The sequence below is a fragment of the Callorhinus ursinus genome, unplaced genomic scaffold (assembly GCF_003265705.2).
Source record: "Callorhinus ursinus isolate GAN/ISIS: 27379988/994484 unplaced genomic scaffold, GSC_fseal_2.0 scaffold19, whole genome shotgun sequence".
Taxonomy (NCBI): Eukaryota; Metazoa; Chordata; class Mammalia; order Carnivora; family Otariidae; genus Callorhinus; species Callorhinus ursinus.
The window spans coordinates 5,200,068-5,212,865 of NW_027397081.1; the positions used below are offsets into that span (position 1 = coordinate 5,200,068).

At 36.2% G+C, this 12,798-nt stretch overlaps 1 protein-coding gene across 2 annotated transcripts in view; it reads right to left on the bottom strand.

Moving 5' to 3' along the window:
• CWF19L2 (CWF19 like cell cycle control factor 2) overlaps positions 1-12,798 on the bottom strand; it is a 119,934-nt gene that overhangs the window by 90,985 nt on the left and 16,151 nt on the right. For both annotated transcript variants that reach the window (XM_025893721.2, XM_073903676.1), the window contains exons 6-7: positions 11,484-11,577; positions 3,668-3,783 (exon numbers count right to left, since the gene is read on the bottom strand). In XM_025893721.2, coding sequence (XP_025749506.1) covers positions 3,668-3,783; positions 11,484-11,577 — 210 coding nt within the window. The remainder of the gene's footprint in view (positions 1-3,667; positions 3,784-11,483; positions 11,578-12,798) is intronic.

Here is a 12,798-nt window from a genome sequence, read left to right on the forward strand (position 1 = left end):
TATTACTCAGCCATCAAAAAGAATGAAATCCTGCCATTTGCAATGACATGAATAGAGCTAGAAAGTATTATGAAGTGAAATAAGGCAGTCAGAGAAAGACAAATACCGTATGATTTCACTCATATATGGAATTTAAGAAACAAAACAAATGAGCAAAGGAAGGAAAAAAGAGAGACAAACGAAGAAACAGACTCTTAACTCTAGAGAACACACTGATGGTCACCAGAGGGGAGGTAGGCAGGGGGAGGGATGAAACAGGTGCTGGGGATGAAGGAGCGCACCTGTCCTGATGAGCACCAGGTGTTACATGGAAGTGAATCACTATATTGTAACCTGAAACTAATATTACACTATATGTTAACTAACTGGAAATTGAATAAAAATTTAAAAAATTTTTTTTTCAAATTATTTCCACAAAATCTGAGAGGTGAGATGAGGGATTAAAACGTGCTGAAGTTATTATCTTAACCTAGGCAGAGATAATCCATAACATTTCATTTTTTTTAATTATTTAAAAATGTAGATTTAACATATTTCTTAAACTGAGTAACATGAATAGAACAGAAATGATGGTGGGGGTATTTTCATAATGAAAGCATTACCTCAAAGGCAACTTTTTTCCTCCTTATTGAGACATGAAATAATGGTGTGTCTACACTTAGTGGCTTCTTAGATTCAATAAAATATCGTAATGATACAAACAACAAAAACAGCAATGACCACAATTTATCCAGTGCTCATTATATTACCTACTTTACATCATTTAAATGGGTCCCAGGAGATTGCACCTAGGTTTGAATCTACTGACTGACCATCTAATTGTGGTGAAGGTAGTCAGCCCCTGTGTGCCTCAGTTTCCACATTTACAAAACAAAAATAATAGTACTGCTGCTGTAGTAAAAGAATTAATTATACATGAAGCACTTCAACAGTGTCTGGCACATGAAAAGTACTCAAATTTTTATTAATGCTCACAACAATTCTACGAGGCTGATACTAATAGACGTGTTTTCATAATGGCATTTTAAATGGAAAAACAAAACTAGCTTCCAGTGCTTTTATCAAAGTTCTGAAATTCTATTTCGAGAGGACAAATAAGGTCTAATATCATAATACTGAGGAGAAAAAGCAAAAGTAATCATCATTTGCATATAACTATCTTCCCAGATGACCCAATTTAAAAAATTAGATTTAATGACATGAGTTTAGAAAATTGGCATTCTAGCACCAACAGAAAGCCTGAAAACATAAAGGAAAAAAGATTCAATACACAACTGGAAAAAAACTTTTAAACCTTAAGGACCCATGAAACAACTGCACAGAGAAATTTACTGAAGAGCATAAATGAAACTTGAATAGAGAAATATCCAATATTTTAGGAGATGACTCAACATTATAAAAATATTAATCATACCTGATTTATCAATACATTTAGCTAAATTCAAATCAAAATTCCAAAAGAGATCTGTAAATTTATGACAAATTTTGGGGAAATGTTTATTTCTGTCAAGCTTTAACCTGACAAAATGATTTTAAATTTAACAACAACAAAGAGATGTAGGAATGAAGAGCTAATTTTTTAATAACTAATAAAAAAAGCTTACCCTGTCATATAATAGGTGTTCACTACTTATCTGCAAAGTGTATGAGTTACTGAAAACTACAATAATTCTAAGAATATGATATACTAATTCTAGGAAATAATAGAAAAATGAATAGAGCAGATTTGAGAGTAAAAGAACAGACTTATTTTATAAGAGACAAGTTAATATATAATAAATGTGTCATTTCAAATTAGTGGGAAAAGATTAATTTATCCAATATATTATAAATAACTACTTGAAGACTTAAGGAAAGTCAGAAGCCTATTTACAACATACACAAATATAAATTCCAGAAAGATTAAAGATATGCATAAAAAATAAACCTGAGCAAGTACTCAAAGTAAATACGGACATACATTGCTATGATTTTGGGGTGAAGAAGGCTTTTCAATGAATTACAGCAAGAATATTAAGTTATGAAAGAAAAACCTGATGGATTTTGTTAGATAACAATATTCAAAACTTACCCATAGCAAATATAAACAAAGGCAAAAGCAAATATGAAACTAAGAGAAAAACGTGAACAGACTTATTAAAAGATCTTAAAGAATCAATATCCCAAAAGAAAAATGGGAAATGTTACCAACAATCAACTCACTTAAAAATACAAATGGCCAAAACTATATGAAAAAATATACCAATTCACTAGAAAACAAATGTATAAAAATAAAAGCAATGAAAAAAAATCTGTTTATCAAACACAGTAGCAGACTAAAAGAATGAGAGCCCTGCTTTTGAAAACCAAGTGACAGATGAGTCACCGTAATGGGAATGTAATTTGTTAACCTTTCTGTAGAGAAATTCGGCAATATATATCTCACTTCAAATGTCTATACCCTTTAAAGTAACCATTTTGTTTACAGTAATTCATCTTAAGAAAAAAACCTGATAAGTATGCAAAACACACTGAACAAAGATTATCAGTACAATACTATTTAACAGGGGAAAAAAGACATAAATGTCCCTCACTGACAATTAAGTAAATAAATACACAGTAAATCCATACAAATACATGTTAAAATATTAAGAGATCATTAAAATGTATATATTTACTGACATCCAACTATGCCTATACTCGTAAGTGAAAAAAGGAGAACGTGTTCTATGAGCCTACTTTTATTAACTATTTTAAAAGCATGTAACAAACAGAAAACAATCTGGGAAAATGTATACATCAAAATTTAACACAGATTCCTTTAAAAAAAGAATGATTTTTCTCTCTTTTGCTTGCCCATATTCTTGACATCTTATTTTCTAAACCTGCTTTTTTCTAGAAATTAAAAAAAAAAAAAGACTACTAACTAATGAAATACTAAGATCATCCACGCATGGTAAATGGGGGAGTTGGTTCTAAAATGTCATGTAAAATATTATGGTTCCATTGTTTTAAGAGTGTGTGTGTTTATTTTAAAAATATATTTTTTAAAAACCTGTTATATTGCAAAACTCTGGAATATAACAAAATCTCTGGAATACACACAAACTCTGAAATATATCAAAATTTCAACAGTGTTTATCTCAAGAGGTGTGCCATGATTTCCTGCATTATTTAAATTTTCTCACAATGAGAAAATGTTATTTTTACATTAAACACACACACTTAAATTGTACATACTTAACTTTTATACTCATCATGTCAATAAAAGTATGCTACAGAAGTTTACATGATAAAAAAAGGTAGACAATGGCTTCAGCATTAAATCCTTCAATTTGGGCGCCTGGGTGGCTCAGATGGTTAAGCATCTGCCTTCGGCTCAGGTCATGATCCCAGGGTCCTGGGATCGAGTCCCACATCAGGCTCCCTGCTCCTTGGGAGCCTGCTTCTCCCTCTGCCTCTCTCTCTCTCTCTCTCTCTCTGTCTCTCATGAATAAATAAATAAAATCTTAAAAAAATAAAATAAAAAAAATCCTTCAATTTAATGGATAGTAGACTAGACAGTAGTAGAGATTTAATATCCATTTAATTCAAAAGAGCTTCATGGCACAAAACACTGACAAAGTTGAAGACCCTTATTTCTCATATAACTAAATATAATACCTATCTCATTAATATCAGTACTCACCCCGTATCTTTCAGCCACAACATCTTCAAAATTTCTATTCTGTTTCTCAGCTTGTTCCTTCATTCTTTGGTAAGACTTCCTCAGCCAGCTTAAGCCACCATCTTCTACTACTGAAACTAAATTCCAATACTAAATGTCAGTTATACTCTTCGTGTGGTTATAACAGAATCAATATTTATTGCTTCTATAATAATTTCTAAAGTATAAATTAGGTATTTTTCCCAGAACACATAAGAATCATAAGTGCATTTAAAATTCAACATATTAAAAAACAAAATTCAACATATTATTTTTTTATTTTTTAAAAAAAGATTTGAGAGAGAGAGAAGGAGGGGCAGAGAGAGAGGGAGAAGGAGAGAATCTCAAGCAGACTCCGTGCTGAGCACAGAGCACAGAGCCCAACGTGGGGCTCAATCTCATGACCCTGAGATCACGACCTGAGCCAAAACCAAGAGTTGGACACTTAATCGACTGCACCACCCAGGTGCCCCCCAACATATTATTTATATACCTACCTATATGTGCAAGGTACAGATTTTAGGGACTGAGGAGGCAAAAATAAATAAAGCTATCCTCAAAAAAAAAATTGCAATCTAAGAGTATAAAAGTAAGAGTATAAAAGTAATAATAAGGATATTATGCAACAAAAATTAAAAAAAGATGTAAGTAATTACAGAAAAATGAGAGAGATGAATTATTTCTAAATGGTAGGTCAGGGAATATTTTACAGACCAGGCTTAAAACAATGAGTGGGATTTCTATAAACAAAGCTAAGAATAGGCAGGGCATTCCCAGAAATAAAGAATAAAAGTACACACATAGCAGGGAAAAAGCTACCTCAGATACTGCATGAAGAACAAATAAGGAAATTACAGATGAAAATACTGAAACATATATTAAAGCAAATTATTCTATGCAGTCATGATTACCAACTATGAAATCTGAGTGCCCTCAAAAAACTTTATTAAGCACTTGTATTTCCTTCTACACACATCACACTTTTGATATGCATAAAGAAATCTAATCAACTAACTTCAGTCAAAACTCTGTTCCTGATTTTCCTTGTCCAAAAATAAGATTGCTTTAGATCACCCCAGTTCTATAATCAACAAAAAACACAAAGAAACTGCAAAATACATGTATAAGAATCTTCATAGTGGAAAAGTCTGCAGTAATACCAGCTTAGAAAACAATCCAAATGTTCACCATCAGTAAAATGGATATATAGCCTAAATTATGATATATTCCTAAAATTGACCATTATACAGCAATGAAAATCAATGATTACATCTATACATAACAACATGGATGAATCTGAAAATGGGACCACAAGCACCAGGAACCAAAAGGAAGCATAGTACTTACTATATGATTCCAGGAAAAACTGACTTTGGTGCTAGAAACCACAAGAGTGGTCACCCTTCTGACAAGAGCATAGTGACAAAAAGGGCCACAAAGGGAGCTTTTCGGGATGCTAATAATGTTCTGTTTCTCAAAAGGTGTGCTGATTACACGGATATTTTCACTTCGGGAAAATGATCAGTCTGTACAGTTAAATGACCTGTGTACTTTTCTGCAGGTGTTAAATTTTAATAAAAAGTTTAAAAAAAAAAAGATTTTTCAATCCTCTAATTCCAGTCTCACTCAAATCTCAAAAGTTTGTCTTTACTAAGCAATCAGAATCTTCTAAGATAATGGGTCTTTCTTTACAGGTCTAAAAAACTTTGTACTTCAAAACCTAGATCTCTAGTTAACTCAATGATTCACTTTCCTTTCAAGCTTATTTTGCTCTTGCTCTCTCTCTTTTTTATATAGTCTGAGTTCAAAATGAACAATGCAATTAGTGAAGGAAGTTAGTCTAAGTCTTCAATTTACACAAAGAGAAATCCACTATCATTAATACCTATGTTAATGTCCCAGCTACACAAGTTTCAGAGCCATCTCTGAAACTGATAAAATGCTGATGGGCAGAGTGAAGATTTCCTGAACAATCACCAATATATTAACATTGTTCAGAGAAAAAAAAAATCTCAGAGAAAAAGGAAGACTTTTATTTTTCTGTGTTAACATTTATCAAGGAAATCAAACAAGAATAAAAATTTTCAGTGAATTCAGTTACGAATAAAATTCACAATCTTAGAAATATTTATATAATATCATCTTTAGTTGATATGTTCTATTTCAATAGTCTTATTAATCTTATAATTACAGATACAATAATAAAATATTTTTAACAGGAAAAATTTTCAGATATTTTAAAAGCAAATAAAAAAATACCAGTTTGCAGCACCATCCATCATGAAATTCAATCTAACATTTAGTAAATATTTACTATGAATATGAAAATGTGTTAAACACAGTAGGATGTAAAAACATGAATAAAACATAGTCCCTATCCACTATGCTGAGATAAAGATATATCAAATAACGATAATAAACTCACTAATATACATTTAATATATACCTATATCTGAAGCAAAAAGTTAAGAGACTAAAAGTATATGTTTCCCACTATAATTAAAGGTTATAATATTGGTGGACACAAAATATAACCAAATGAATCCAGGCTGCATTCCCCATTTTTTTCAAAGATAAATTAAAAAAAAAAAAAAAAACTAGCAATAAGCTAAGTATCAGGAGACCTAGATATCAGTCTCGCTGCTCCTACAAACTAGCTGTAAGATCTTAATCAAGTCATTGACTTCCTTGCACCTTTGCTTCGATAATATAAGGCAGTTGATATAAGCCGCTTGTGAAATTTCTTCCAACTCAAAAGATTCTAAAAGAGAAAGCCAAAAAACAGAGAGTGAAAATATACACAGAAAGAACAGAAATACATCAGAATAGTCTGTAGACAATAATTTCTACTAACTCCAGAGTAGCAAATACAGTCTCGTAGAGAAGAATCCGAAGTAACTAAACCCGGACCGAGCCACGAGAAGACCTGGGTTCTAGGGACACTCATATGACTACGTGCAAGCTAGCCAGCGGCTCTAAGCCTGTTTCCCAAGCTATAAAATTTAGAACAATAACACCTACGTTGCTATCTTCACACAGTTGCTAGGAAAATGAGCTCATATGTAAATGTGCCATGTAAACTTTAAAATTATACAAATATTCCCATTACTAAAATATGGTTAAAAATAATTCTGTTGGAATGCTGAGAACAGTGTACTTACTTGTCTACTTAATTTTTTTTCTAAGGAAAAAAGATCAAGATTAACGAATTAATTTTTATAAAAATATGGCACCTCAACCATGACAGAAGAACTACTGATAAAATCTTCCCAAAACACTCCATCATAAGGACAAGTATTTGACCTTGTCATCATAATTAAGTATTTACCGTTTCCCAGATATTGAGCTGAAAGCTCTTCTCCCTGAGTCCCCACAACAGCTCCGTGAGACAGGCGCCGTCATTCCTCCCTGTTACACGAGTAAACTGGGCAGGCGCAGGCTGCAGGACGACGGCGGCTGGGCAAAGCTGCCACGGGGTGACCTGTGATGGCGCTAAGAAGGCAACTAATGAACTGTCCTTGCACGACTTCTCTGGAGAGGGACAGGCAGGTGGAGAGCGGTGCTGGCCGCTGGCCCCACATGGAGAGGGGTACCCAGTCCCGGCGCACACGGTGCCATGACGCCAGGCTCCGGGAGCGGCCGCAGTCCCTCGGGGCCGTGCTCGCCTCCACACTCGTGGGGAAATGGTTTGGGAAGCTCCCTTCCTAGCACTTACAACCACCTCTTATTCTGTACATCCTGTGGGATTCCCACTGGTTTCCATTCGTGTTCTAGCCAGGCTCCCTGGCTGCCTTGAGAAGTCATTTCTGCCTTTCCGTTGACAAAATGGCGTGCTAACTCTTAAAAACAAAAGCCACAGTAAACACATCTGAGATGATATTCACCGTTTCTCAGAAAAGGCTGCAGACTGAAGGAAAAGATAACGTGGATGCTTACTTGCTGAAATTCACGGATGAGGATTCTGAGGGATAACTCCTGACCTGCCCATGCCAGAAAACTGATCCAGAATCAAAGCTTACGTATCAGGGTGAAGCCCTACTGCTACCTGCAACAACAGGCGTTATCTCATCAACTCTCAAGCAAGATCGGCTTTCAAGCATGGACGGGAAATGTGGTTTATTATGATTACCTCCAGGCTGATTTTCTGAATGATCTGTGAAACTGTTTCTAGACAATGTGAAACTAAGGAGCCTTCTGTCCAGGCTTTAGAGCTATTTGCCTCAAGAACCTGTTGTAGTTTGTCAATTTCATAAGTATTTATTTCTGAAAACCTCTTTTACTGTAAATTTAGGTTGAGAGGCAACATACTCTGAATGCTCTGACATAAAGATGCACGGTTGTTATGAAAATAAGAGTTGTATTTAATGCTGACTACTATTATTCCTACATGGAGTGTGTGTTATGCAAAGACTGAGAAACTACTTTTTTCTTACATAAAATACAGGTGCATACATATTCTTTAGGCAATATTCAATAAGTGAGAATTTATCTTTCTTTTTTCATTTCTAAACTGAGCTTAACCAGGTAATAATGAAAGGAATGATAAAACAAACACCAAACATTCACCAAAATGCTGTTTTTTCACATTTTGCTTGACACAGTACGTTGGCTCAGTAGCTTATCATATTATTCACTTAATAAAGGTATTGTGCGAACTGCCGGGGATAAAGGTAAGCAGCAAGGGCCACTCTCTACCCACACAGAGCGGATAATCTCATCAGAGATGGGCGCTCCAATAACCACGTGAATACGTGTGAAATCACTACTGTAAGACGGGTCTTGAAGCCGAGAGACCCTGAGCTACCGGCACGTGGAGCAGCTCGCGGCCCTTGTGCGGAGTTCAGGAAAGGCCCCTCCGAGGACGCTGTAGCAGTCTGACTCTGAAAGACAAGGACTTAGCCAGGCAATGGGAGGGAACCTGTGCCAAGGCCCTGCGAGCCTGTCAGCCACGGCCTGCGGGGGGAGCCCCAGCCGCCAGAGATCAGGTCCGCCCGGCCTCCTGAAGGCTGTCTGCTGTTACCCCAAGAACCACGGACGCCCTTGAAGAACCTGAGAGGAGGAGGGCCTAGGACAGCACTGGCCTCACTTTCGGAGAACCCCACTACGGTTGTCTTGCGGGGAACGGCTTAGAGGGGTAGCAGGCCAACCGTGCAGGGGCCGGCAAGGGCAGAGTCAGGAGATGACGCGGCCCAGGGGTGGTGCACAGGAAAGCGGACTTGGTTCAGATGCAGCCAGCAGACGTTTTCTATTCTTTCCATTCTTTCCATTTAATGCTGCATAAAGGACATTTCCCGTTAAAAATATTTTAGGCAAGAAAATTCTGATTTGCTTTATGCTTTTGAGTTGCAAAATTTGCTTCCATAAGCAAGGGCAAAACCTCTGGCAACAAACAGTAACAGAAAAACTCTTACTTTCTATCTCTAAAGAATGAGACTTCATAAGTTAATACTATATTGAATCATCCTGGGTTTTTTATTGTGTGTGGGTATGTCCTTATGCAGCTATTCTCCTTAACCTCTGGATGTGCCAATTTGGCAGAAAATTAAATGCTTGAACTTGACATCAAATTAAGCTGGCTGGTTTTAAATAGATTTTTTTCAAATACAAATTACATGCTCACTCTAGAAAAAAATCCAACATAGACGTATGACAAAATAAAGGGTGAAAGTATGCTTCGCTTTCCATCTTTGAGAGGTACAGAAGTGCATGCTGGGAAGTGACTGGGCTCTGAAGCCAAACTATTTGGATTCAAATTCTGGTTTGGATACTTACTAGCCATGAACTTTAAGAATTTACTTAAACTCTTCTTGTAAAGCAGGAATTAAAAACTAGAGCTGTAACTCTGAACTCCAGAAAACACACTGATGGTGACCAGCGGTGGAGGGGGAGGGGGTGGAAGAGGAAACAGGTGATGGGGATGAAGGAGCGCACCTGTCATGATGAGCACAAGGTGTGTTGTATGGAAGTGCTGAATCACTAAACTGTACACCTTTAACTGAGCTTACACTACATTAACTAACTGGAATTTAAATAAAAACATTCAAAAAAATGAGTAAACTGAATTCAGAGAGGTCAAGAAACTTCCCCAAAATCACAAAGCTACTAAGTGGAAATGCCTAAATTGTAATCCCAAGTAGCCTAACTCCAAACTCTGAGTCCTTAACTCTAACACTATGTCACCTCTACATAGCTCCCTCATACTAAAGTGCTAACACTGTTAGGTGCCTAACCAGCTCAGTCCGACCACTGGTCTAAACAGAAAGACTACACTATCTGCATATGCAGTCAAGCCTGCAGATCATTTAAAACTTAATGTCAACTCTGGGATCTGAACCTCTGACAGACAGAACCTGTCATTTTCCACCTTCTAAATAAGAATAATATGGGAAAGGTAGGTGGTGAAAGCCTGATATGAAGGGGAAAAGATAAAAGGCTCTCTAAAAGCTTTATATTAGGTCATTTTTCTCATCATGTCTTAGATTATGCTGTTTCAGGCAGCTGAAAGATACTACCTACAGTACAACTTTGAGTCTTCCACATTCAAGAAGTTGGCTGCAAACACCCAAAGATTCAGTTTGTCAATTCTAAGTGTTCCCCAGGTCAAATGACTAACTGTCCTCTGACAACAGTGATGGCAAAAGCGTGGATCGAAAAATTAGCCCAACATAGGAATGGTTCAGTGAGCTAACCTACTGCCCTAAACTTTTGCTTTTAAATTATTTAAAAAAGTATCTCAAAGAGATTCTTGTGTGACTACAGTTACTATGTTGCAATCCAGCAAAAACATTTCTACCCATGCTGAAAAACAATAAAGAAAATGCTACAATTACTAGTAGCTTCCACAAAACCGCTAAAGAAAAATTATAAACAAACCTACAGGGTGGCTCTAGGGACACGTCCACATGAAATATAAAAAGAATCTTTATGAATGGCTAAAATAAAAATAAACAATACAACAAAAAGCAGAAAACTATTCTGATAAACCATTAAAAGGAAAAGATAACCCCATACTTGACACTGCCCCTCTCTGCACTGGGTTAGCTGTAGTTACATACACTTTTCACAGACTAGTTGTTGCAACACGTCATTGGCATATATTTTTTAAATTATGGTTTCAAGTGTGATTATGTGACACTTAAATATTTTATCTCCATCTGCTTGAAAATAACAGCACTATCCTAAGGTAAATAACAAATTTTACGAATGCTGGCAAAGTAGGAGTTTCTGAAGATATGAAATCACATCTTTAATATTTATACATTATTTTCATGAAATCTCAGATTTAATACTTTACATTTTGTTAGAGAATTTGTAACAAACCAAAGCATTATTATATCCTCACAGAATCATACTTTGTATTAATTCATCCAAAACAGAAACTCATATATGGAAACATTATCAAGTATAATAATATATACAGTTAGTCAATCTGCTCCCAAACATATATAGTCAAAATAATCTTCCCAGGTACTAAATTTAAAAAAGGCCTCAAAAGACTGCACACATTTTATTTGCTTTGCCATTATGTTATTTGACCCGTCAGTAATAATCCATAGGCACTCATAACATGAAACCATATGGGTTCCACATCAGATAATCAAAAACTTAGTTGTTTTGCAAATACAGAAACAAATACAGAGAATTGCAGACATAATCAAAACTACTGTAGCACCAAGCAGAAATATTTAATATTTAAATAACCAAATCTCGTCAATCTACTAACTAACCTTGGTCATTCCCTTAGGAATACCAAGTTATAAGGCACGCCTTTCTGGCTACAACCAAAATCTAGAGATACCTTTGGTAAGTGATGACACGTTACAGTCTTCTGGTGGAAGACCTGTCCCACCATCTTTCCAGTATGGATTCAATTCTCTCTCCAGCAGTCTGGACTAGAACGAAACATTTTTGGAGATCATAAATTTAAAAATAGCCTCACCATAAAATATGTTAATAAATAATATATCTGAGACTCAGTTAACAGTTGTAATGTTGGACAAACATTTAAAACACTCCTAAGTGACACTCTTCTGCAACTCGCAAAAAAATAACATCTAAATTAACATTCATGCCTACTATGAATCAGAAATGCTCTAGATGCAGAGGATCTAATAAACAGTCAATGTGCCTAACTCAGCCTTTGCTAGCTTATGAGACAGTGAGGGACAGAGACAATAAACAAGTAACTGACAAGGGCTTTGAGGACAGAAGTGCAGAGTGCTAAAGCCACACACAACTTAAACCTCTCTCACACTGAAAGATCAGGGACTTTCTAGAGGCAGTAATACGTGCAGCCTTAGACCCAAAGAGGAGCAGGAATTAGCCAAATTCTCTTGTGAGGGAAGAAGGCACAGAGATGCTCCAGGGAGAAGGAATAACAGCATGTTCATAAAACCCTAGAGGAAACAGAAAATTTTCAAGGAACTTAAAATTATCCAGATTGTCTAAAACCTAGAAGTATGAGTGAGCAGTGAAAAGAGGCCAGGTTGTAGAATCATTAGGGATGAGGGCCATGTGCTGTTGGGGTTTTATGCTGGGGCAATGGTGAATCATGCAAGTGACTCTGAACTCCACAAAGAGCAAAGAGTGGAGGGAAGATTGAAGAAGAGCAAGATCAGAGGCAGAAATCTGGTCAGATGACGGTGGCCACGACTGGAAAAGAGCTGACGGCAGCCTCGTCACCATTCAAGCGCCTCCTGTGTTCCGAGCACTGGGCCAGGCACTGCAGCTCGAACAAATAAGGCAGGCAGCCCTTCCCATCAGAACAACGGCGGTCTGGAGACAGGAGAAAGAGAATGAAGCAAGTCCGATACGGCCGAGTGCTGTGAAGGTAAAGCACGCTAGAGAGCCACAGACTGGGGCGTCTGACTTGATCTCAGAAGGTCAGAAAATGTTTCTTAGTACAGGAACTAGGTGGAGAAGAATAAAGAGAGTTAAATGTTATTTTCTAGTACTATGAACCAGCCACAGTACTGAAAACAAAAATGGTGGATAAAAAAATTTTTTTAACCTTTTAAAGAATATTCGTGAGCTGACAAAACAGTACAGAATCTTCAAAGGACAAAATTTAAGTTCAAGTAGAAGACAAGCAAAACCATAAGGATTTGATATTT